Source organism: Dermacentor andersoni, chromosome 9 (assembly GCF_023375885.2).
Source record: "Dermacentor andersoni chromosome 9, qqDerAnde1_hic_scaffold, whole genome shotgun sequence".
In the NCBI taxonomy this organism is placed as follows: Eukaryota; Metazoa; Arthropoda; class Arachnida; order Ixodida; family Ixodidae; genus Dermacentor; species Dermacentor andersoni.
The window spans coordinates 2,266,021-2,291,927 of record NC_092822.1 but is presented as its reverse complement, the minus strand read 5'-3'; the positions used below and the strand labels follow the sequence as shown (position 1 = coordinate 2,291,927).

Here is a 25,907-nt window from a genome sequence, read left to right as displayed (position 1 = left end):
TGCAACATACCACAACGACAGAAGACAAGCAAGAGTTAGAGCGCTCAGCAAGAAATACTCAAGGATCCCAACACGAGATATACAGATGCAGCAAAATACCCAGGTAGAAGAGCATACGCAATTACCGTGACCAACAACCAAGGGAAGGAGCTAGTCGCTGCCACCATATATAGGCCAGAAATCCAGAAACGGCAGAGGAAGTGGCCATCGTCCTCGGCATCGCCACATGCAAAGACACAGCATTAATTTTGAGCGACTCGCAAATGGCTTGTAGAAACTTACGAAAAGGCCGAATTTCTCCCGCAGCAGTGAAGATTCTGAAAGAAATAACAAGACGCCAAGAACTACCCGAAACCTACGTCGCATGGACCCCAGGCCACAAACACCTGGCAGGAAACGAAGCAGCACATGGTGTCGCCCGATAGCATACCAGCCGGGATTTCCTGCCGCACGGTCTCCGGAAAGCGACGAGGGTGGAGGACATTCCCATAAACTACACCGTAATATTGCAACATTACCGACTGGAAAGAAGACAATATCCTCTACCACATCCAAAATTAAGCAAGGAAGAAGCCACCGCCCTCCGCAGACTACAAACGAATACGTATGTCCATGGAATTATCATGCACCGAATGCACCCCACGAAATTCTCATACCTATGCCGATATTTGATGTACCAGACACCCTCCAACACATGATGTTGGTGTGCCCACACCGCGAGAAAAACAGTCGAGATGATGCCTCAGAACCGCTACAAGCGATCGAAGAAACGTGGGAGGCAATGTTAAAGGTACAGAGCCTGGAAGATCAGCGAAGTCTGGTGGACCGGGCCCGGGCTGCGGCATTAGCCAACGGCTTTCTGGACTGCGAGAGCCGCCCACCTAGGGCGAGGAAGGAACACTTTCTCGCTGTTTCTCACAATAAACGTTCATTCCTCCTCCACCGAAGCACATAGCTTACATATGCATCATGCTGGCTCACCAACCGCAGTGATGGCTGTGCTGAGCAGCGCCATCGGCCTCATGCAGGAGGCTAGCGTTCACATGTTATAGTGATTTCCAGTCTACTATGCTTGAAATGCGTGAGAACAATACCTGTGTATCACAAATATTTGATAGCGCCTGGCGCTTAGATGTATATGGGTTACTTTGGTTTGGCCGTACACGAGCATGCGCTCTTATGTTTCAGTTCCTACGCCAAGCGATCAGATAGTTGAGCATATCTTCAATTTCCTGCCGAAACACAGGTGCCGGTTCTCTACGTTGAATTAAAACCGATGCACCCAAAATAGTTCACAACACACACCGCGGTTGACATGCGCGTCACATGTTCGCATCCCCAAGAGATATTTCCGCATGTCGCAGTTACCGATGCACCGAAAGGCTACACACTGGTTCGCCGACGACCCTGTGTGAACGGACATTGCGTAAGTTGCACAAAGTACGAGCTGAAACATCTCCAAATCGTTCCGGGGCACGCTTCCTCGAGCAGCGCCGCGCCGGAAAGGGGTCGTTGATATCCGTACCGTGCAGCTTCTTGAAGAAAGGCGCGCTCGCAAAATTCCAGTGCCCCTAAACGCTCCCCTCGGACGTTCTCTCTTTTTGCTCGTTTTCTCTGGACTCTGGCGAGCTGTGTTTCATCGTTGTTGTAGCTGTTCCGTCGATGGTAAGTGACCGTCAGGCAATTGTTTAGCTGCCTTCGTGTGGCTCCGCTGCCCGACGATGCGGCTCCCAAAGCATTGTTCGGCCAGCCGAGAAACGATATTTCGTACGATTTCGGCGCCCGTGCGACTCATATTTTGCTGCACCCTTTTGCACGCTGAATGCGACCATCGAGTCGAATTGCGGGGCACGTAAGAATACAGTTCTAGCAGTAGGCCACGAAAATCAATTTTCGCGCCTTTGGTAACAAAAACGACGTCGTTTGTGTTTTTAACGGATATGGCGTCAAATATATTTTGTTCCGCCGTAAGAATTCCCTCGTCACACAGATAAGCCCCACGGACCGCCGATAAAGCGCCCTGTTTTGAACGTGTCGGCGCTCTGTGGAAGCTTCGCTGTACCGGGCGCATGAAAAAGATGGGAGCATTACGTCGAGGGGCAAGATCGACATTTGGCGAGACGTTGGTCACCGGTGACTTTTACTCGGTGCGCGCTCTGCTTCCGACTCGCTTGAAAGGTGAACGGACGCGCAGCACCGCGACTCGACGCCACAGGCCGTGTTGGCAAGCTGTAGGCGGTCAACCGGAATCAACCGGAAGTGCTAAAACCTCTGACGTCTTCACCCGCCCACTGCCATTTGCAGGCTCGCGTGCGCGCACAGCAGCCCGAGACACGTGACGTGCTTTCGCTTCGACGAATGCCACTGTGACGCGCTTGTTTGCGTGCGCGCACGTGGAGCTCCGAGCCTCTCGGGGACTGTGCCCGTTGCCCAGCAGCAGACGCGCGTAGAGTGTACCAGCTGACGCTAGCCACGAACGAAAGCAACAAACAGACAGACGGTGGAAGACACAAGGCCGGTCGCCCGAACAAGTCGCGCAGCTCGGCTCGTGAAGGACAGCCACGCCTCGGCGTTCGTGCCCGGCGCATGCTCGGTGCTTTCCGCGGCCAACGCGCATCGATCCGTTTTTAGGGAAGCAAGGCATGGCGCCGTCGGGGCTGGTGCAAACCCTCGATGTCTGGGTTTCCGCCCCCTTCGGACACGGCGTGCGTGGAAGGCGTCTCTCAACGCCGCGATATTAGCGTGCAGCTGGTACACAGCAAGAAGTGTTGCCTTTATTTCTCTTCTTTCGTTCGCTCTCTTTTTTTGCTACGTTCCTTAGTCGTTGACTATGCGTTGGCCGCCATTCATGGGAAATTGAGGTATCGCAGGAAAACCGCACCCATGTCGGGCGGCTGCTGCAGCCTTGTTCTTACTGCGCTTTATTTACTCGTGCATTCACCTAGAAACGATGGAACGTGTGTGTGACCCAACCAAAAGTTCCAAGGACGCGACGGGCGCTTGACATTAGCAGCGTCTCTTGGCAACTGCACAATCTGGTTGAGAAGTGCAATAATCAAGCCATTGAGAAATACATACGCACGACATTTGCTCGCAGCCACCTCATTGCAATTGGGCCAAATGTTATTTTCCTCTTGAATTACGCGGAAGACCTAGACATTTTGCTCGCGCTATTATTTTCCCGACTAATTTAAACGAAATATGTACCACTAAAATAAATTCGGGTCTAGTGATTCCTGATCGCAAAATTTTGACCTAACTCGTCACGAATTTTACGCATATAAAAAAACTAAATTAAAGAAAATGTTCAATGCCAAAATAACGATTACAATTGCTCAGCAGTGAGAACTGGCATGGTAAATGTGTGCTGTAGCTGACGGAGGACTTAAAGGGGATGGATTTCCCATATAACATGTATATGACTTGCAGCCGCTACATACATCCTATTTTATTTGTAAATTTAACTATTGCCGTGCTCAAGTAACAATGGCAACGAATCCATGCAAGATGTAATGCTTTCATTTTGTACGCTTAATCTATAGCTTGGGTATATATATATATATATATATATATATATATATATATATACATACATACATACACTTTCTTTTTGCGGCGTAAGAATAACGAGGGCAAAGGCGAGAAAGACGATAATGCAAGCGCTGGACATAAACCATTAATTATTAACTTAATTCTTTCGGTTTCTCGCGCTAAATAGCCCGTCTTATTGCGAGGCACACTATATTGATTTGCGCCCTCCAGTGTTCTTTCTTATCGTACTGCGCCCAACAAATGAAAGTACACGAGCGTACTTGCATATATTGCCACCACCTCGTCGAAACGCGGCTCTCATGGAACCCGCTGTATAGCGGGAGCTCAGTAGCGCGATGCGATTATATCCACTGCCTTGACGGTGTACCGCAGCTGGTTCGTTCGAGGTTAAACCGCAAGCTGACACTCGACGCCTGCGCAGGACCATTACAACCACATATTCATTTATTTATTTGTTTGTTTGTTAATTTATTGATTTATTCATTTACTTATTTATTTATTTGTTTATTTATACCTCAATTGCCGCGACGAGGGGCACTGCATGATAGGTGGGCGAACAAAATCACCGGATGACACATTTGCGTACATGAGCTTTTATCATAGCATTAGCAATAAATAATATGTGATTGCAGTGGTCCTGCGCAGGCGTAGCGTGTCAACTTGCGGTTTAAGGGCCGTTTATAGTCCGACGTAACGCACGCGCGCGCTACGTCACGTCGACAAAAACGACCCCTCTATAGTCGGGCGCACCGGCGCAGCCAACGTAAAGGGCCGTTTATAGTCCGACGTAACGCACGCGCGCGCGCACGCTACGTCACGTCGGCGAAAATGGCCCCTCGATAGTCGGGCGCACCTGCGCAGCCAACGTAACCGGCGGCTTCCGACGCGCCCCGACGGGCCCGGCGCTGACATGGCTCCTGAGCCATTCGCGCGTCGGAGTCGGCGGAACCCTCGCACCACAATGCATTGCGCGCGAAGAAAAAGGCGCCAACACAACTCCGCAGACGTCTTTTGCGGACGGCGCGCGACTTGGCGAACGATCTGCGCATGCTCTGAAGATAGCAGCTGACGGCGCGCGTGTTGAAGTATAGAGGGGATGGAATCTCGGCTGGCGCAGCGCAACCGACGTAGCGTGACTGACCGCGAAAGACGCTCGCCCGCGCACCGATAACGTCGGACTATAAACGTGCCTCGAACGAACCAACCGCTGTAGCCCGGAAGACGATTATCATGGTTCACCGCGTGTGTTATACGTCGGTAATAAAGACGCGTGATGAGACGCGTATACGTCGGTAAATAAACGCGCGTGATGAGACGGGGCACTGTCGCAATGATGTCACAGAGTGTTGCAAAATGTGTGTGAAGCGCTATACGGTTGAACACAGCTGGATGCGTGTCAACGTGTAACCTCGCGCAATACTCGGGCACCACCACTTTGATGTCGCGCACGGTTCGTCATTGATGACGAAATGCTGCAAGCAGTGCGGTCCAAACTTCGCGCTCCTTTCTTTCTAATTGTAAAGCGGCGGGGAGCTTCGCTTCCGTACATCGTGCCACAATCGCACCGATGCCCTGCACGGGAGGTGGAGGTTGGTTGAGCGTTTATGGAGTCAAGGAAACGCTACACCTACTGCTGCAGCATACAAATTGGACGAATGTCAGTTCAAGCTACGGTACACTGTCTGTTATTTCTCAAAAGAAAAAAATCTCAGTGCCCTTCCACTCTGTGAAGAAGGACGATCAGCGAAGCTGTGTATGTGGGCCCCTTAATGGCGAATTGCACCTCCGCCGCGGGTCAGTCCGGCGTTGCACTATCTTCGGGATCGGCCCACGTATGGGGAGTGCTTAACGCCTGCTTCACCTCCACTGCGGGTCTGCCCGCTGTATTGCACTATCTTCGGGGTCCGCCAACGTATGGGGAGTTTTTTGCTTACCACAACGACACGAAAATTTCCTTGGATGTAAAGGTACAGAGCTTCGCTGTAGTAAACACCGTGCAAATTTGTCAACAGCACAACTGACGCAGGGCGCGCATAGGCACCGTAGCCTCTGGGCGAAAGCGGCCGCACGTCGAATCTCTCGGCAGGCGCTCCTCGGGGTCGCCCCATTTCGACGGTGCCGCTCAGACTTGGGTGCGCGGCAAATAATCTCAGGTGGTCAAGATTGACCTGGAGTGTCGCATTGCGGCGTGTGTCATAATCATACTGTGGGTTTGGCAGGCAAAGCCCCATAATTTAAACGCAGTTGAGCACTTCTGCCGCGATGCGACAACAGTGCTAACCTTGGCGCAGACAATGAACAATGGCGCACAACAACGCCGCAGGCATACGGGTCGCCGAATTGAGCAGTTGAAGGAGGCCGATAAAGGCTTATAGCCTGCCAAGTCGAAGACGTGCCGCACACGGGCAAATAAAATGAACAGACCTCCTTCGTTCATTTACTGCTCAATATAGTTAACGAATCACAGCGACGGTGACGACGATGCTGGAGATTCAAAGGTGAACTTCTTATTGTTTTAGGTGCCTTCCCATGTTTCAAAATCTAGAATATAAGAAAAGGCGGTTGTTCTCTCTCTCTCTCCTCTCTCTCTCTCTCTCTCTCTCTATATATATATATATATATATATATATATATATATATATATATATATATATATATAGATGTGTGTGTGTGTGTGTGTGTGTAAATTTTCATTTCATTGCATATTTTCATTTCCATTGCTTCATCGTTTCTTTATTTCATTTATTAAGCACAAGTAAGTTCCCCTATGTTGTCCTTGGTGTCAGCGTTTGTTGGCTTCTTATGATATGACTAATAAAAATCGGGATCCTTGGTTAACTCCCTTTCTTCTCGCTTACTACATAACGAGGGTCTCGAATCCGGCAACATTGATGCCTTCAGGTAGCATGTGTGGGTTTATTGACCGGTTACCTTCACCCAAAAAGATCACGTTCTCGTGACGCCTGCGGCAGAAAGGATGTTCCACATCCGCCGCCAGCGTCTGTGAGTGGTGGCGCTGGCTAACACTTCCGGGGTTCTACCAGGAAACCTAAACACCCAAGAAAGTGGATGGGGAAATGGCGCCGGGGTAGCTCAATTGGTACAGCATCGCACGCGAAATGCGAAGCTTGTGGGATCGTTCCCTACCTGCGACAAGTTGGTTTTTCATCGTTGCTTTATTTTATTTAGTAAGCACAAGTAATTTCCCTTATGTTGTCCTTGGTGTCAGTGTTTGTTGGCTTCTTATCATATACATATATATATATATATATATATATATATAAAATGTAACAGCCATGTTCGTCTCAGCAACGTGGGCACGGCTTCTGGAAAAGGGCCACTAACACAAGGCAGCCACAGCCCGAAAAACCGTCAGAGCGACACACACACGAACGTCAACTTCTTTCTCTGTGCTGGCACAGAAATGGCTCCGAAGTGCTCTGGTACAACACGCCCCGGGTATAAAAGAGCCAACCTGGCGACCTAGGCAGAAGACAGCACAGGCGGGTCGCTGCACGGTTCAAGCCGTACGACATGAACTGTTCTGCGCCCTCGGAAACGATTGTCGGGAGCTGGCTGGACCGGCTCAACGACATAGTTCACAGGCGACGTTTGCTCTAGGACTCTGTGAGGGCCGTGGTATTTGGACAAGAGCTTGCTAAAAAGGCCGAGAGTGGTAGATGGAACCCACAGCTAAACCAGCGCTCCGGGAGAATAGTGTGCTTTAGATGCAGAGACGTCATGGCGAGATTTTGGCGACGCTGCTCTTGCGTGGTAAACGAACGCGCCAGTTGACGGCATTCTGCATAAGCAGCCGCTTCAGAAATAGGTTTCGCATCTAAAAGTCAGGTTGCTATGGCAGAATTGTGTCTATGCAGTACGATGGTTCACGTCCATACAGAAGAAAGAAAGGCGAGAAACCAGTGGTAGCTTTGGTGGCAGAGTTATAAGCGTAGGTTATGAATGGAAGTACCCGGTCCCAATTTATGGCATCGTCGGATACCTACATCGCCAGCATGTCGGAAAGGGTACGATTGCATGAAACGTTCCGTCATGCCGTTAGTTTGAGGATGGTAGGCTGAGGCGGTGCGATGTACAATCCGACATTCCTTTAGGAGGGCGTCGATGACGTTTGAGAGAAACACGCGGCCACGGTCGCTTAGCAATTCACGTGGTGGACCATGTGGCCGAATGACGTGATGAAGAAGGAAGTAAGCAACGTCTTTCGCGGTGGCGGTTGGCAGCGCCGATGTTCGAGCATACCGTGTGAGGTGGTCAACGGCGACAATGACCCACCGGCTGCCATCAGGAATGTTTGGAAGGGGACCGTAAAGATCGACTCCAACGCGGTCCAACGGCCGTGCAGGGCAAGGCAATGGCTGTAGAGGACCGCCGGTGATCTGAGGACGTGTCTTGCGGCGCTGACACCTATAGGGCACAACCGAACATGCTGGCGAACGTAGCGATACATGCCGCCCGTGCCAGTAGTGCCGCATAGGCGAAGACGGGAGGACGTCCTGAATGTGCCAGCGTGGTCACATTGGGAGTCATCGCGGAAAACGCTGCAAATGTCCCAGCGCAGATGACGAGAAATAACAAGGAGCCACCTGCGGTGGTCAGGTAAGTAACTGCGACGGTACAACAAGCCTTCGCGAGCGGCAAAGTGTGGAGCTTGACTACGAAGGGGGCGTGAGGGCGAGTAAGGGGAAAATCGAGATATACATTTTGAAAGTATTCGCTGCAACACCCTGCAGGGTCTTGCAGCGAATACTCTCGAAGCGGCGGACACTACTTGCACAAAGAAAATAAAATGCAAAATTGACTAATTAACAAGAATTCACTAATTAACTTTTAGTTAATTATGCTATGACCCATATTGCAAGTTGTCAATTCTAGCAGTGGACTTCGCAAGGCGGATCCACTTGGAACGAATTCTCAGGACGACACCATTTTCGAGATATTAATTCCCGAAGTTTGCGGAGGAATGCATTGGCGTTCTAATTGACGTAGTAGTTCTGCGGAAACCCGCAGAACCTTTCTTTAACTCTGAGGCTTTTCTTTCGAGGAACCCGTATGGGTTTCCTTTGCAGCAATTGCTACGAACGGGTGGATGTCTGATTTTCCCTTTATTAATCGTTCCAATTGTGTGCTTCAGTGCATGAAATGATGTTTCGTTAACAAATTAACTGGAACGCCAGTGCATTTCTCCGCAAAGTTCGGGAATATACGTCTGGAAACTGGTGTCATCTTGAAAATTCGTTCCAAGTGGATCCGCCTTATGAACTCCACGGCTAAAATTTGTAAATTGCAATATGGGCCATAATGTGTCTAGGTAAAAACCTGATTGGTGAACTTTTATTAATTAGTCGATTTTGCATCTCAATGTTTTGTGCAAGTATTGTCCGCAGTTTCGAGTAGACTGGCTCATAAAATAGAATTGGGATATCTGCCACAGGCATCTCTTAAAGGTTTTTCGAAGGTGTTTGCTGAAACAACCCGTATGTTGTTTTTGTTTATTGTTGTTTCTTTACTGCTCTGTACATTTGTTCTAACATTGCCACAAGGATTAAAGCCCTCCCCTGTGTAATGCCTTCGGGCCTTTAAGGTGAAAATGAATGAAATATACTCAAGCAGCGAAGCAATCCAGGGGTCTTCGCACTGTTCCGCCGGCATGTCGCGAGACTCATGGTGCGATTTTCCGTGTGATCTGTCGGACGGCGCTTCGTGTGCGACTTGCCGCATGCGGCGATTCGGGACACATGGTACGAATGGGCGAGTGGCGGGTATACCTCCGCCCAGAACCGGCGCCCCTGCATGCGTGGAAGTTCGGAATGCTGCATAACTTCGAACAGAAAGTGAAAGCAACCGTATTTGCACAGCTATCTTGCTTTAAACAAACGATGGCAATATAAACACATCTATGCAAGCACTGTAGACGTGTTTCCGCAAGGCCGCGTTAGCAGTATCGGATCCGTTGACAGCCGCCGATGGCCAGGAGACGGCAGGCATAGCTCGCTGGGCCATCGAATCCGACACCGGTGGCGCTTGTGACACGATCGCTTGCAGCTCGTTATTATAATGAAGCGCCTATGTTAGTCGGCACAACGTGTACACAGTTATGTCACGCTTAAATTGCAGCACATTTGATTTCATTGGCGCCGACAGAAGCGAACGAGCATGCCAGGCGAGTTTGCGATCGCTGGGAGACGATGTAGGCCTAGCTCGCAGGCCGTCTATCCGGGGCCGAGGGTCCTTGCGATGCGTCCGCAGCTCGTAATAAAGCGCCTAAATTCGTGAGCACAATCAATGCCTGAACATTTTCTTAAGTGAAAATACGGTTAGTTTTCCCGGTGCCGTTAGTAGCGATGAGTAAACACGCCAGTCAGGCGAGCCGCTTCGTATAGAGACGATTGCTGGCGCGTCTGCGCTGACCGCGTCCGAGTAGAAATCATGCCAACGATTTACTATTTCGCACAACGTTTTGTAACACTTTCGAGGTCACTTTATTCTAAAAGTTATTTTGTGTCAGAAACAAGTTGTAGCCGATTTTTGTGCCGCCGTCAGCGGGGAAAGAGGCCCGCGTTTGGAGCAGGGAGAGAAAAAGAACAGACGAGCGGCGAGGCACCCGCTTGCCGGCCCCGCCCCGCCGGGTCTACCACGTGGCCGTGACGTTCGCGCTACCGGGGCTGTCATTGGCTGCGGTCGTCCGACCGATGCGGCAGTCACACGACAATATTTAGCAAGTCGGTCGCATGCGCGGCGTGCGATTCGGCGTCGCGTGTGGCGGATTTGGTTGAGAACCTGTTGAGTGCGGCTGCCGATGCGAATGGTCGTACGACCGATCGCACCATGTGTCTCGCGCTTGTCGGTAAGGGACAAGCGCGAGAGCTCGCTCCGCAGGGGGCTGTGGTTGAGCAGACAGGTTGAGAAGGTAGCGGCGAACGGGGGAGGGCGTCCGAGTGTTTTCTTACCGAGCGATAAATGACACGAATATCATATTCTTGAAGACGTAAAGCCCAGCGAGCGAGGCGTCCAGTGGGATCTTTCAACGGTGAAAACCACAGGTCATGGTGGTCGGTGACAACGTCACACTGACGACCGTAAAAGTAAGTACGAAATTTACTGATTGCCCAAACAATGGCCAAGCATTCCTTTTCCGTTACGGAGTAATTTTACTCTGCATTTGTTAGTGTACGGCTGGCATATGCGACAGCATACTCGTCCAAGCCACGCTTGCGTTGGGCGAGTATACGGCACCACTAGCGTCCGTGTAGATTTCAGTAGGTGCGTTAGGATCAAAGTGACGCAGTATTGGAGGGGAAGTGAGGAGTCGGCGAAGCGTTGTAAATGACTCGTCACACTTGGGATTCCAGGTCGAGAGGTCACTGCTGCAGGCAAGAAGCTGCGTCAAGGGGCGATAGTGGAGGCGAAATTGCGCGATGAAACGCCGGAAATACGAGCGGAAGCCGATGAAGCTACGGAGCTCCTTTAGAGTGGAGGGCTTGGGGTAGTGGGCAACCGCACGAAGCTTCGCAGGATCCAGTATGATGGCCTCTTTCGAGACTACGTGCCCTAAGATCGTAAGTTTACGGGCGCCAAAATGACATTATTTGAAGTTTAGCTGTAATCCTGAGGCATTGAGACACTCGAGAACTTGTTAAAGGCGAGTGATGTTCAAGGCGAGTGAATCTGTAGAAAATACTACTATACTGTATAAGTAGCACAGACGGGTCTGCCATTTGAATCCTCAGAACAGAGTGCGTGATACTCTCGCAAGTTGCAGGCGCGTTGCAAAGGCCGAAAGGCAACACATTAAATTCATATAAACCGTCAGGGGTGCAAAAGCCGTTTTTGGGCGGTCGGATTCAGCCATGGGCACTTGCCAGTAGCCGGAGCGCAGATCCAGCGACGAGAAATATTTGGCTCCTTGAAGGCAATCCAGGGCGTCGTCAATACGCGGTAGCGGATAGATATTCTAGCGTGTAATCTTCTTTACTCGGTGGTAATCAACGCAAAACCTGATCGAACCATCCTTTTTACGCACGACCGGAGAAGACCAGGGATTCTTGAATCACGCTACGTTTCAGCATATCGTCGACGTGGTCGCTGATAACGTGGCGTTCGGTCGGTGATACCCGGTAGGGACACTGGCGCAGTAGAGCATGGTTACGAGTGTCAACACGGTGAACAACACCAGACGTGCGCCCCAAGGAAGGTTGGTCGAGGTTAAAAGACGCACGAAAACGTTCAAGTATACAGTTGAACGACTTGGCTGCGCTGGGCTTGAGTGAGGGCTTTATCTATGCTGCGCGACAAGATGTCTTGGTCACGCTCGGCGGGTGCGATAACAGAAGTGACTGCATCAAGAGGTGCCAAATCAGAAGATGCCAGGGATGGGAAAATGGCATGAAAAGTGTCCAGATGGCCGAGGCATTCGCCGTGTAATAAAGTTGAAGGGCAGGGAAAGGGATTGCACGTGTAAACTGCGCCGCAACCATCAGCAAGTTCGACGACGGCCAACGGAAGTACGAGGTTCCGGCGACGGGCACAATCTCCAGACGGCGTAAAAAAAGCACTTGAATCAGTGATAGAGCCCCCAGCGGATGGACACTAAGGCGGCCGAGAACGGAGAAATGACGGCAGCGACAACACTTTAGGAGACGAGCACGTAGGGTCTGCAATTATCGTACTGAACGGATGTTGTGCACGAGCGCAGTCGACTACAGCATAATGTTCGGAAAGAAAGACCCAGCCTGGCTCGACGCACGCGAGAGGACAAGTTCAACGACACAAGGCACGTCTTCAATCCAAACACGAGCGGTGCACGCGGCCAGAGGCTTAACGTGCTGCGAGTTCGCTGTCCGTAACCGCAGGTCAGGAACCGGTATCGTCCCTTTTTTCAGTTTGCGGCACAGGAGTTGACTTATCACAGTTCCTCTGTCGACAAGAGCTTTGGTCGTGACACCATCTATAAACACTGCGATTTCATTAGGGGCCAAAGTATGAGGCTTTTGTCGACGACAGCGCAGTTCTTGCCTCAGGAACTGCCGCTGTTGGTTTTCCCTCGGCGGAGAATTGGGCCGCTGAAGCATAGGGGAAATGGAGCGCCGGCGACGTGAGTCCGAGGCGTCAGCGTGGCGTTCTGGTCGTATTGAAAGCGGGGCGCGACGAAAATGCCGTACACTGCGGCGACAGTGGCGCGCAACATGCCCAGCGATACTCCAGGCGTAGCAGACGGGGCGCTTATCCGAAGTACGAGAGGGAGGTGGGTACGCTGGTGCGTGAACCGGGCTTACGGGACGCGAGTAGAAGCTGGTGACATGGGCTCTTTAGCGCTGGCGGCGGTCGAGCATATGAGCGAGTCACGGCTTCAGCGTAAGCGAGAGGCGCTGTAAGGTGCGTTGGTGCCGCAGGGGATGGCAGTGCCGCAGCGACTTGCGTCTGAATGGCACGATGGAGCGGGTTGTCGAATGTGGTAGGCTTCTCGGGGACAGATGCCACAAGGGAGAGCTGGCGGGCCACTTCCTTGCGGATGTACTGCAGAATTTGCGGCAGCATGGCGGAATATTCAGCTGCAGTACGTGTGGTTTCCGAGGCTAAAATTTCCGCGGATTGCATAGTGGTACGACGCGTGGAAAGGCGCTCCTTACGCAGCTCATCATAGCTTTGGCACAGTTCCATTATTTGGGTGATCGTCCGAGGGTTCTTGGCTACCATCATATGGAAGGCATCGTCGTCTATGCCTTTCAGGATGTGCCTTCTTTTCTCGGTTTCCGCCATTGAAGCATTCACCCGCATACAGAGGTCGATAACTTCTTCAATATAGCTCGTGAAGGTCTCACCATTTTGTTTAGCTCGGCCACGCAGGCGGTATGTAGCCCGAAGCTTGCGCACGGGTGGCCGACCGGAGAATGAAGTGAGGGTTTCCTTGAAAGCCGAGCAGGTCGCAAAATCGGCTCCGTAATTGTTATACCGTAAGCTGGCCACATCAGTCGGGTAAAAGATGACGTGAGTCAGCTTGGCAGCGTCATCCCACTTGTTATGAGCGCTACAACGTTCATATTCGGCCAGCCAGTCTTCGACATCGCGATCGTCAGTACCGCTGAATGTCGGAGGGTCACGCTGACGAGCCACACCAGCACACATGGCAGGCGCGGCGGTGGGTACGGCTTGAGAGGTAGTCACGTCATTGCATCGGGAGATGGTAAAGTACGGCTGCGGAGCCAGGCACGTATCCAGGATTCTTTTGCGCAACCCAAGGTAACTTTTCTATGCAAATGAGGGGTGGGGTACCTTTACTAGTAGAAATGTGAATAAAGCCCGCGGGGTTGTGTTACTTCGCCTGCCAATCACAGAAGCAAACAAATCTGTCGTGATGGGGCCTTTTCAAAATGGCGTCGTACTTGATATCTCCGGAGCGTCTGCTGTTCTTGAGGAGTCATTCATCTGTTCTTTTCATCGACGGAAGCAATGAGATGTGCAACAGACATGGACAAAGCGTATGGAGTCTCAGCACTTCACTCTTCAAAAGTCTACCCGCCATGGTTACTTAGTGGCTATGGTGTTGGGCTGCTAAGCACGAGGTCACGGGATCGAATCCCGGCCACGGCGGCCGCATTTCGATGGGAACGAAATGCGATAACACCTGTCTACTTAGATTTAGGTGCACGTTAAAGAACACCAGGTGGTCCAAATCACCGGAGTCCGCCACTACGGAGTGTCTCATTATCAGATCGTGGTTTTGGCACATAAATCTCCATAATTAAATCTTCAGGAGTCTGCTGTTCAGTTCATTTCACTGCTGAGCCCGTTTTACTGATGAAATTTCACTGCCAACTGAAGTGAAACTTGACAACAAATAGTTGCAGCGAAGCAAGCATTTCATTTCAGTTCAATAAAGAGTTGGGCTTTCGCCATTCCACTATAATAGGCGAGACAAACCGCATAAAATTACGCGCTAATAATTTTATTTTTGTAGTTACCACTTTGGGTAACAGAAAAAGTTTGAAGTATGAATTATTTGCAGCGTCGCGGTGGAACAGTGGCTGGCGGTTATGAGGGCGGGCGCGGGGATTCACTGCAGACTGAAGTTGCATCCGACTATAGTGGTGTCTTCTTTTTATTTTTATTAGCTCTGGAAGAATTATAGAGAAATATATACATTCGGAACAATCAGTTATTTTGGATCCCTCGTTTACTGCTCTACCAAGTGAAGTGCCACAAGCGACTCGTATTGTTATTTGGGAAGCAACGATGCGTGGCCGCCAGTCCCGTACAACCGCGTGGCGCGCAGGACGCTGCGGTCCTAGACGCACTGCGCCAACCGCCGAAGGTCAGAAAAGTACTCACATAAGCACAGCAGAGAAGTGCCTACGTCTGGCAGCTCGACTGTTAACTGTGTGTCATTCAAAATGCACAGAATTGTTCTCCACTTCCGGCAGCGCTTCCTCTACTTCCTTTGTAAATAAAAAGGGGTTGATCCATAAATATTTTCATAAACAATGGTTAAATTTGTTAATTTTCGCTTTTCCTTCCTGTTTGACTGTTGCCTTGGCTTAATTTCTCAACTCCTTGGCGACTCTTGTTTCCAGTTGCGAATTTTGCACCAAAAGTGCTGTACAATTAGGGAAAAACCAGACGAGGTAACGGGTGACAGTCATATTGTTTATGCGTTTAAGGGTAATTGCTGGGTTTGATTATGGACGCTGTTTCGCATTATCTTAATTTGCACTCTATTTAACGCATATCGCGGGTATATGGCTCCGACGATCTGCCAGCGTCGCGGCGAGCCGCCACTCGAGGTAATAACGAAGCAAAGAGAAAAATTAAACTTAACTGGCCTTTTCTCCGGCTGCAACTCGTTCCTCAAGAGAGATAAAACTTTATTATGTCCTTGATGGTGTCCAGGGGTAGCGGGTGTCGGTAGACTAACCCCCAGTCCCCCACCCTTCCTCATACGGCGGCCAGTCCTTGCTTTCTGGCGGCGTCTTCGGAAAGCAACGACTGACCGCCGTATGAGGAAGGGGGCATACGTACAAACCAAGCATACAGACCAGCTGACTACGAATCCGAATTCCTTTCCCGGTGTCTGCATCAGTTTAAACAACGAAGGTTGAACTAACGAAGCAACAGCCATGCGCGTGACCGTTGAATAGATGGTGACAACTGAACGCATCTCGAGTTAATTGCGCGGGCACCGAATCGATGAGAAAACTGGCCTTCACACCCCAGGAGATGCCGATAAATACCGTCATCCAAAAGGAGTGAAAGAGGTATCAAAATGTTGACCACCAAATAGCTGTCAAATCTCAACATTGATTTGACGGTGCTTTAGGAATGTGCGTAACGTTTGGTGGCGTGGGCGGGGAGGGGTGTGCAGCTTAATTTCGGGGGGGGGGCGCCCCCCCCCCCCCTCTGGGTACGTGCCTCTGCGGAGCTCCAGCACGAGGAAAGGGACTATCCAGCACGTCCACCAAATGTAACAGGCGTGTCCGTCTCAGCAACGTGGGCACGGCGTCTGGAAAAGGGCCACTAACACAATCCAGCCACAGTGTCCACAGCCCGAAAAACCGACAGAGCGAGACAAACACGAACGTCAACTTCTTCCTCTGTCCTGGCACAGAACTGGCGCCGAAGTGCACCGATACAATATATATATGCGGATATTACGCACTGTGGAAATCGATGTAAGCGAAGCTATCTATGCTGTTTGGTTTGATTGACCACAGGTAGCGGTGATGTTGACAGCGAATGTGTAATTTCTTCAGCGTTTAGTCCAATGCGAGTGTGGTGAATTGACGTTAAACGTTACCTTGCGTGCTCCAGTGCCGTTTGTCTGTGCAGTGCGCAGAACACCCAGGGAGACGTGTTCGCTTGAGGCGTTGTTGTGCGCCATTGTTCATAATTTCTGGAAGGGTTGAGCATTATTATTGCCTCACATGGCACATCGCATCGTGGGAACCTTAATTGAATTACGGGGCATGTAGCACGTGTCAAAACCACGATCAGATTATGAGGCATGCCGCAGTGGCGGACTCCGGATTTAGATACCCTGGTGTTCTTTATTGTGCACCTAAATATGCGTGTATTAGTGTTTTTGTATTTCGCTCCCGTCGAAATGCGGCTGCTATGGTCAGGATCGAACTCGCGACCTCGAGCAGTGCCATAGCAGTCAAGCGGGCGCAGAAGCGTTGGTTTGACGTGCGACCACTTTCGTAGTGTCGCCTAGACCGTTTTAGTGCGGCTTTCCGTCTGCACGACCTGCATCAGTCGTCCGCTTGACAAGATAGCGTGGTGTTTATTTTTCAGAAGTAAGAAACGTACCATACCGTACCTACCTTCAGTTTGCCCGCAACCGCTTACCGTCTCACGTAATCTTTTCCATCTCCCGCCCTCTCCCCCTGCACGAGAACTGTGAGAGTGGCTGTCTGTTATTTGCTCGTTTCGCGAGTGCCGTCGGTTCTATACCCATGCTGTACTTCCTCTCTACAATTCTATCTGCTTACCCTCTTGCACTTTCAAGGTAGAACCGCTTCCGAGAAACGTCCACCCGCAATTCAACGAGGGGCGCCGAAAGGCGAGGGCCCGAGCACTGTGAAATCGACCGCCAGCTGTCCGGGACTGGCGGCATTTGTAGACGCGGCCCAGTACGGGCGCAGCGACCGGTACGCGGCCGTCTCGATACGCTGGGATGGTACGATCATTAACGCAGCATCGGTCAAAGGGGTAACGTCCGAGGTGGCCGAACAGGTGGCAATAGTCATGGCAATGAGGGACCCCGAACGTCCTTACGTATACACAGATTCGCGATCAGCGGCCAGAGCGTTCGCCTCGGGCTCGATATCGCGGAAAGCGGCGGCCGTCCTCGGCAGTGAGGGAGCCGCGGGTCATCACATCCTCAAATGGTTTCCAGCCCACATGGGGGCCGACGTGCACCCCGACTTTCCCAACGCCAACGAGCTGGCACACGGACGCGCGTGAGGACTCACGCACCGCGGCGATCGTGGCGAGCGAAATGGCGGGGAGGGAGGGGAGCACCGAGACCCGCTGCTCACCTTCAACGAAATAACAACGCATTATCAGCTGTCGAGGAGGACCTTCCCGCTCCCCTACGCTAAACTTACTAGACCACAGTCGTCTATATTCAGAATGCTGCAAACAAGGTCGTTCCCCTCGAGAGGCAGAATGAGCCTTTATTCACCGGACGTAGATCCGCAATGTCCGGATTGCGGCGAATCGTACTGCTCGCTATCGCACATGCTTTGGCAATGCTCCGCGTTAAGCGGCACCGTGTTCAGCAAAGATGACTGGATGGACGCCCTGCGAAGCGACGACCACCAGACCCAGCTCCGGGCCGTCCAGAGGGCTCACGGGCTTCCCGTCCCAACGTGGGTGCGGCCCGCGACCCCTGCCGACCACTAAACCAAGAGTGGGTGGGAAGGGGTTCCTCAGGACCCAATAAAGTTCTTTCCTCCTCCTACCCTCTTGCACTTAGTAGAAAGGCAAGCGTTGCAGTTTCTGCAATGCTTTTGAGGGAGGTCCGGGATAATTAAAGCTGTGAAGAGGCTAATGTGGCGATACACAGGGATCTCTCTCTCTCTCTAGAGGGTATTGTGCACGTGCGACGCGATGCAAAGGTCCAAACGAGTTTCTCGTGTCGACTTTCCTCTCTGCCACGTTCCTTCCATGTGCACACACGCTCTGAACCACCTCCCGACGCGGCCTACAGACAGCGTTCGCTTAGGATACTTCGTTCGCTGGCAAGAGCCGTGAGAGAACGACTGATGCGCTGAAGGCCGCGAGTTCGACAAACGAGCAAGTTTGTCTCTCTGGCAATTATGACTATGCCGCAAAATTCTGGTTATTTTAATTACTCCGCGTTCTTGAAATTTTGAAAACACTTAGTCGGCTCTTTGTATGGCCTCTCTCTAGCCCATAAGAATGATAGGCGCAAAGTATGAAGCTCCCTTTTTCATTTGCGCCTTCAAGTCCTCTGAAATGGGAAGTGGCCAGCGTCTGCTGCTCCCGCGTGTACACCGGAGAGACGCAAAACGTCTCTATGGACTAACACACAAACGTCGCAATCAAGGAATTACTGAGACGTACAGTGCGACGCCTCCCTGTGGCGTTCGTGTAAACACGGCTGATGAATTTGTTGTGTCGATTCGGCGGTGCGCTCGTGTGAACACAACTCGAGCGGCTCGCGCAGTGCTGCAAGTGGAACATATCGGAACGCACGGCTTCGCGCAAAGGAAACATCGTATCTGGCTTAGGAAACGCGACCTTTACTTTCTGCCAATGGAGCGGTTGGCATGTCTCCTGCGCCTCAGGTATCCACGGAAATTACTTCGATGCGCGAGACCTACAAATAAGCTAGTCGCTGAACCACGCGTGAGTGCGCCTCCCGTGCATTGTCGCAAGGCATCGCCCACGCACGACCCAAACGAATTATGTGCCCTACTCAATTCATCACTTTGCGTGACGTCGTCCGGCTCGTCACCGAAGTGACGGCCGCCGACTACTTTGACTCACGGCAGTGGCGCATTCCTTGGCTCTCCATGCCTACCTGTTGAGCTATCTAAGGAGAGGCAATTTAAACGCACAAAACTGGCATGACGGCACGTGTCTGGGTGCTGTTCCGTCTCAGCGACCCAGAATGCGGCCGCAGTTCTGCAACCGCCGACGAAAATCTATACGGTCCCTCTAGAAACACGGCATGGTTGGTTGAAGCCAGATGACGAAACAGGCTGGACTGATGCGCCAGTGCGCGAGCAGCGGTTTCTTCAAAATAAAAGAAAATTATGGGGTTTTACGTGCCAAAACCACTTTCTGATTATGAGGCACGCCGTAGTGGAGGACTCCGGAAATTTTGACCACCTGGGGTTCTTTAACGTGCACCTAAATCTAAGTACACGGGTGTTTTCGCATTTCGCCCCCATCGAAATGCGGCCGCCGTGAGGGCTTTCTTTGTAATCACGGTCTACACAGAATCTGTGTTAAATGACTTGTCAGCCCTAAAACTTATCTGCTGACGCAATATCAATGCTGAAAACTGTTCTCAGGGTTGTGGTCAAAAAGTAACAAAGCATGTTCAGCAAATTGCTCTCGTGGGTTGTAGTGAAAAAGCGACGAGCTTGCTTCAGCAATTGTGCCATCAGTTTATGTGCTGCGACCTGACTTGAACTACGTGAAGACTGTGCGCTTGCTCGGCGCCCTTTCTTACCATGGGCTGTAACTGACCTCTCAAGTGTCGTCGTTAAAGCAAGTGGTGCCTCCTATACCCAGCCCAGAATAGAGGCAGCCATTCTTCGAAACTGGCAGTCCAAGGGCTACAGTGGCAACAGAAACATTGTGTGTCCTGCAGAACGTACATACAAGTTTATTTTCAGCATTTCTTTTTTATAAAAATACCCGGTTCGCAACTATTCTGTACAGACTATGTACACAATGCTTTCCGAAAGGACAGGGAAGGATGACACTTAACCAAGAACACATAAATAAGAGGAACAGGAGTGGAAGCGAGAGAGCACACCCGAGCAGACAGCTGCTACCATGGTGCTCCCACATCTTTCTTCCACATGAGGAAACAAATAAGTTAAAAACAAAACCACTAAGCATACTCGCATGTGACAATTTTACATTTGAAAAAAAAAAAAAAAAGATGTTACACGGGTGTGCCTTTTACACCCGCAAATTATTTGCGAAATTGATGCTGCATATATGTACATTTTTTATGCTCACGAAATGTCTGGGATGGCAGATTACAATGCTGGTGATGATGGAGAAGGGCTTTGTTTACAGGGTGGGAGGAAGGTAGGCAAGGTTCATTCTGTACATTCTCAAAATAAATGTACATTCTCAAAATAAATACAGGTGGACTGACAGAAACAAACTCACAACTGTGTGCAGTTGGGGAATGGAACACACCAGTGTGCAACAAGACTGGTCTGCTTGCGACACACAGGGACAGCGATGTCCTGTAAGGAGGGATTTGCCCATGCTTCTTTGTTTGTCATATCACAGCTACGCAGTAAGGAGGCAGTCCCTTAGCTTCTTCGCCCCTAGACGCACGGATGGGCACCTCTTCAGACGGCTTTGCACTCAAGTCTGTCGCAAAGAAAAAAACGCACACAGATATAGGATCCCCAGTCCTTCACACGCTAGGCAGTCGTAGACTTCGCAGAGCAGAGATTCTTGCTACGCAAAATGCGCGTTTGCACTGATTTAAAAAAAAAAAGAAAGAAAAAAAAAAGCTGTCACCTCGTCTCCAATCAGCGGGAAGACTCGTTTAGCGGCACATTAGGGCTTCTCTCCCGTCTCTCACATGTCGCCAGCGGGGGCCTGTCCACAGTTCGCAACGTCCGTGATGATGATGAACAGCGGCTCTCTAAATATGAGGAATTGGTGCTCTCTAAAGAGGGCGTGATCATCAAATGCAAATGCTGTCTTGACTTCCGGTGGAGTTCTGGTCCAGCGAGGACTGCTCGCCGCGCGCACAGCGCACGGGGATGTTCTCGGAGACGGTGCTGTTGAGGTCGTCGGCCACCATCCACTCGTGCTCGAGGATCTCCTCGAGGGTGGGCCGCTCCGCTGGCACCAGCGCCAAGCAGCGGCGGATCAGGTCCTCGCACATGGGCGACAGCTTCCGCCGGAAGTGGAGCTCGGCACGAAGGATCTGCTCGTCCTGCTCGAAGGGGATGTCGCCGCACACCATGTCGTACAGTAAGATGCCCAACGACCACACGGTCGCGGCGCGGCCGTTGTACCGGCTGCGCTGGATCCACTCGGGAGGGCTGTACACCCGGGTGCCTGCACACACGAAACAGCGGTCAACGACGGCCTCTACCCGCAGGACGCTCCTTCCTTTCGGGTCGCCGACTACGCAGAATGGCCGGCGACGGAGCCGAAAATACAAAACGCGCGACCGTCACGGCCTTCAAAGCCACCCGCAGGACGACACACGCTGCTGTGGCCACGCCAAGAACACACACAGTGCACACGAGACATGCAAGCGCCTTCAACCTGTGATCTAACGATCTGCCCGTAAAACAGACTCGCTTGATGGAGCGGGTGAAACGGCCTTTTCATTGCACATGCGCACAAAGTACATCATCGGTGTACATTTTTTCGATGATGTGAAGGCGATCAGTGCAACATTTTCACCAACAGGGCCCTGAATCACGCTTATATCACACACACACACACACACAGATTGGTTTTGCACTTGAACTTGCGCTAACCCAAGTAACAGCAGCGTAAGAACTACAGGCTCAAACAGAATGTGGTTCTGGTAAAGTACTTCGGGACCGGTGAAAGGGCAACACGGTGAAGTGGCCGCGCATTAAAATCTGAAGCTAAATGAAGTACGTGAATACTATCGCACTATCAACTGCTCAGGTCTATTGCCGAAAAAACAGCCAATGTCTGCTGCAAGGCAAAGCACAAGAGAATCGCCACAACGGAAATTTGAAAATGCCCGACCAATCAACGTTATCGGGAGGCAGACGAGAAATGGGGGGAGAGAGAAGAGGAGGGCCTGAAGCGAGCGGTCACGTGGCCAAAACACAGCCACCTTCCTCGCGGCGCTTCCGGCAACAGTGGCGGCAGCGAGACGTGGCTGCAATGGACGGCTTCCTGGTAACTAAACAAAGATGGATGCCGTCGCGCGGTTAGACCTGAATCGATCGACGCCGGCACGCGCGTGCCACCTATCTGCGCGCACTCGTCACACAACCGTAAGAATGCGCTTCAGGTCTAGGCACATAATCGCTGCTTGTGCAAGCACTTGTGTAAGCGCGGCACATTGACAGCAACGCGTTTAAACCGTTGAATCGCAGAATGCTCGAGACAGCCTTCAAACCGACATTTATCCGCCGTGGAGTTCTTTTTCAAGTGTCAATTCACTAGCACGTACCCTAAAGCTACGGCAGGTTCAACACGATTTGTCTGCCCATGTTCCTCAGCAAGGATCGCGCCCCAACCGTGCGAAGACAATTTAGTATGATAGGCTCACCGTCGAAGTCCGTGTAGAACCCATCTCGAAGGAAGGCTCCGGAACCGAAGTCGATGAGGTTGACCGAGAGGGTCTTGAGGTTGACCAGAATGTTCTCGTCCTTGATGTCGCGGTGGATGACGCCCGCCTTGTGGCACGCCATCACACACTGGACTATCTGCTTGAAGAAGAGCCGCGAAAGAGTCTCCTCGAGCACGCCTTTTTCGGTGATGTAGTCGAAAAGGTCCTTCACCACTTCCGGCCGCTCCATGATGAGAATAAACGAGTCGGGGCGCTCGTACCAGTCCAGCAGCCGGATTACGCCCGGAACGTGGTCCACACGCCGCAGGAGCACGATTTCCAATGGCACCCTCTGAGCATTGATCTGTTCCCAGGAGAAGACACACGCTCGTCTCAGGGCTTTTCATAACTACGCTTCTAATGAATACAGTTATCCGAGGTGTACGGTCAGGCAAGTTCGCGCAAATGTAAATCGCTCTCGTGCAATCGCGCAATCTGTGCAACACTGCCACTGCTTGCTACGGTGAGACACAATTATAGCGATTTGGAAATTCTGATGGCACAATTACTGCACGCGCGCTGTATTGGGCGCAAATATTTGCGGCATGTCCCACACTGGTGGCATCGATCGCCGCGCGTACCGAACAGGAAGCGAAAACACTGCTGCGCCAAAACAATCGAGGCGGCGGCGCTGCCATGGCAGGCCGACGCCGCTCTGTCGCGCCGCTGCTCGCCGAACAATGCCCCGCCGCCGCGAAACTGCTCGCGCCGCCATTCCGCCGCTGCGAGCGACGAACTGCCGGGCAAGGGGAGAAGCGGCAAACATGGCGCCGTTGCATCTAGGTTGCGGGAGGAGAAGAACCTCCTCACCCGGCCGAAAGAATCGGCGGCTTTAACCGATCTAGGTTGGCTGCATTCCTCACCGAGGGAAACGGACGCTCGCGAACTCTGGCGTGCCCTGGGGGGCGCATTCTTTTCCCCTTCACATTGCGATTCCCGACCGCACAACCAAGATCAACACTCACCGTGCCCCATTCGGTCACTTTGTCCCGGGATACATGCTTGATGGCCACCTGGAAAATGAATTAAAAAAAAAAGCACTCAATATCGCTAGAGCGCGCAAACGGCAACTTTCGATACTGGCTGAATGACGCCAACTGCGCTATTCGTGCGGGCGGTTTCGTTTAATCCGAAGCGCTCGAGTACGACCGACTAACGCTTTCGCATAACTTAGCTACCCACACACTTCGACAAACACGATACATCGCGAAGGACGCATCGTTTACTCGGGAGAAGAAACTTGGCGCAATTTCAACGGCCGAACATGGAGGTCCCCTTACCGCCAAGTTGTCGCGGTTCCGGGTGCCAGCGTAGACCGTGCCGAAGCCTCCCTTGCCGAGAAGCGCGCCGACGCGGTAGTTCTTTTCGAACGAGTTGTTCTTCTCAACTTGCGCTGCAAAGAGCGGAGCAACGCTGTGAGTATCCGTGGGACAACGCTTCGGAATAACGCCGCCGTGCATGGTGTTGTGGTTATTACCTGGGCGATCCCATAGCATAGAGCTTAAACCGGGTATGCGCCGTCCAACCATCGTTGTGTAATCCAGGGCGGAGCACAGAAACACAACACGCAGATCAAACAACGGTGGATAATCCAAATGGCCAGATGCGACGGGCACAAGCAACGAGGCTGACGGTTTGGCGGGACTTTTTTTTTTCACCACGCACAGCAACAACCACCATCACGAGCGTCCGCTGCCTTCTATGAATCGCGAACGCCCGCGCTCATGTGATAAATATCAAGAGAGAGAAGGCGCCTCGCGTCTCTTGTATCACTCCGCTAACTGACGCTGGCGTGGAATTCCCGCCACCTACAATTAATTATTGACGTGCAAAGTATAATATGTCCTAACTTCCAAATTTTACAAACCATTTTGACGTTAATTCGTTGCTTTTATAATTCTTACTTGGGAAGTAACTCTACAAATACGGACACGACACTGGCACTACTTTGGCCCGACCCGGCGGAAGGAACAAACGCGCCGAGGCCCTCCAGACAAGCACAGCAGAAAAAAGAAAAACCCCGACGTCACGGCGCCTGGTGACGTCTTCAACTGACTCGGTCCAATGGCCGCACTCTCCACGTCCACCCAATGGGAGCGCGGGAAAGGGCACATAGACGCCGTGACGTAGGAGGAAAAGGGCGCGGAATGTACGCTATGCTTGTGTGTGTGCCTGCGCGCGTGAGGACCCTCTCTTTCTCTGGAGGTCTCTGGTTTGCGTTTTTCTTTTTCGTATAACTCGCGCTTTTTTTTTTTTTCTCCTCTCTCTCTGAATCTGTCTGTGAGAGCGGAGCCGTTTTGTGGCCGCTGCCGGTAAGTTTCGTACGTACACATCACGCTTTCCTGCCTCGTACACGCGCGGGCGACGCTCTCGCGCCCAAGTCCGTGAGGGTTGCTGCTGGCCGCCGCTAGCAGAGGGCGCGACAGGCGCGGCGTAAGCCCGGCGCCAACGGCCTGAGAAGGTCACCGCGCGCCCTCGGAAATGCCGAAGTCGTCAGCGGCAGACACACACTGTTTCGCTAGCGTTTTCTCGTGTTTGTTTTGGCGCTGCGAGAAACAGGGCCGGTTAATTTCCCTAGTGACTTGTGCTCTAAAATTAGCCGGCCAAGCTGATGTCACCAGGGCTCCATTCAGGGGAGGGTTCATAGGGCGGCAACCAGTATAGAGCGCGCACACTCACACATGCTCATATTATGTACATATCAGTATATGATAACATAGAGTTACGACGCAACAAAGATTGTCGCCAAAGTCAGAAGAAGACGATTTGACGTGTCGAAGTAAAATCGGTCTCCACAGACATCTTGTTTGTGTATCGCTGTCTTTCTTGTAGATATTCAACACATCTTTATATGTGACTTCCGAAAGGTAACAAATTGGCGAAAGGTGCGGGGCACCCACGAGAAACAACGGAGCTCCGCAGTGGTCGTCACCTCGGACTGGACAGTAAGACGGACGAAACGGGACCCGACATGGCGCGGTCCACATCGACGCCTGCAGCCCCGACGGTTGCGCTCACTCAACCGCGGGATCCAGCAACCTTCTGCGGCACGGACCATCTGGATGTGGAAAACTGGATCGCCTCGTATAGCGTGTAATTGCCCGATTATGTTAGCTAACTTGGTCTTCTACCTACAAGGCACGGCGAAGGTGGGGTATGACAACCACGAGGAAGAGCTTAACGCCTGGGACACGTGCAAGCAGAAGCGAGGGACTTGTTCGGCCGCCCCTCCGCGCGGAATAGCGCCGCTAAGGAAGAACTAGCGACCCGTGCCCAGACGTCC

General features: G+C 51.7%; 1 protein-coding gene across 2 annotated transcripts; it reads right to left on the bottom strand.

Annotated features, from left to right (window-relative positions):
- Window positions 1-19,907: 19,907 nt before the first annotated feature.
- On the bottom strand, window positions 19,908-24,355 carry LOC126526923 (serine/threonine-protein kinase pim-3-like). 2 transcript variants are annotated; one of them, XM_050174629.3, is made up of 5 exons: window positions 24,102-24,354; window positions 23,905-24,017; window positions 23,590-23,637; window positions 22,565-22,928; window positions 19,908-21,360 (listed from the first exon to the last, which is right to left on the bottom strand). In XM_050174629.3, the coding sequence occupies exons 1-5, from the start codon at window positions 24,151-24,153 to the stop codon at window positions 20,981-20,983; spliced, it is 957 nt and encodes a 318-aa protein (XP_050030586.1). In that variant the 5' UTR covers window positions 24,154-24,354; the 3' UTR covers window positions 19,908-20,980. The 2 variants fall into 2 exon arrangements, with proteins under 2 accessions (XP_050030586.1, XP_050030585.1); XM_050174628.3 differs by having other exon boundaries at window positions 23,905-24,355.
- Window positions 24,356-25,907: the final 1,552 nt, after the last annotated feature.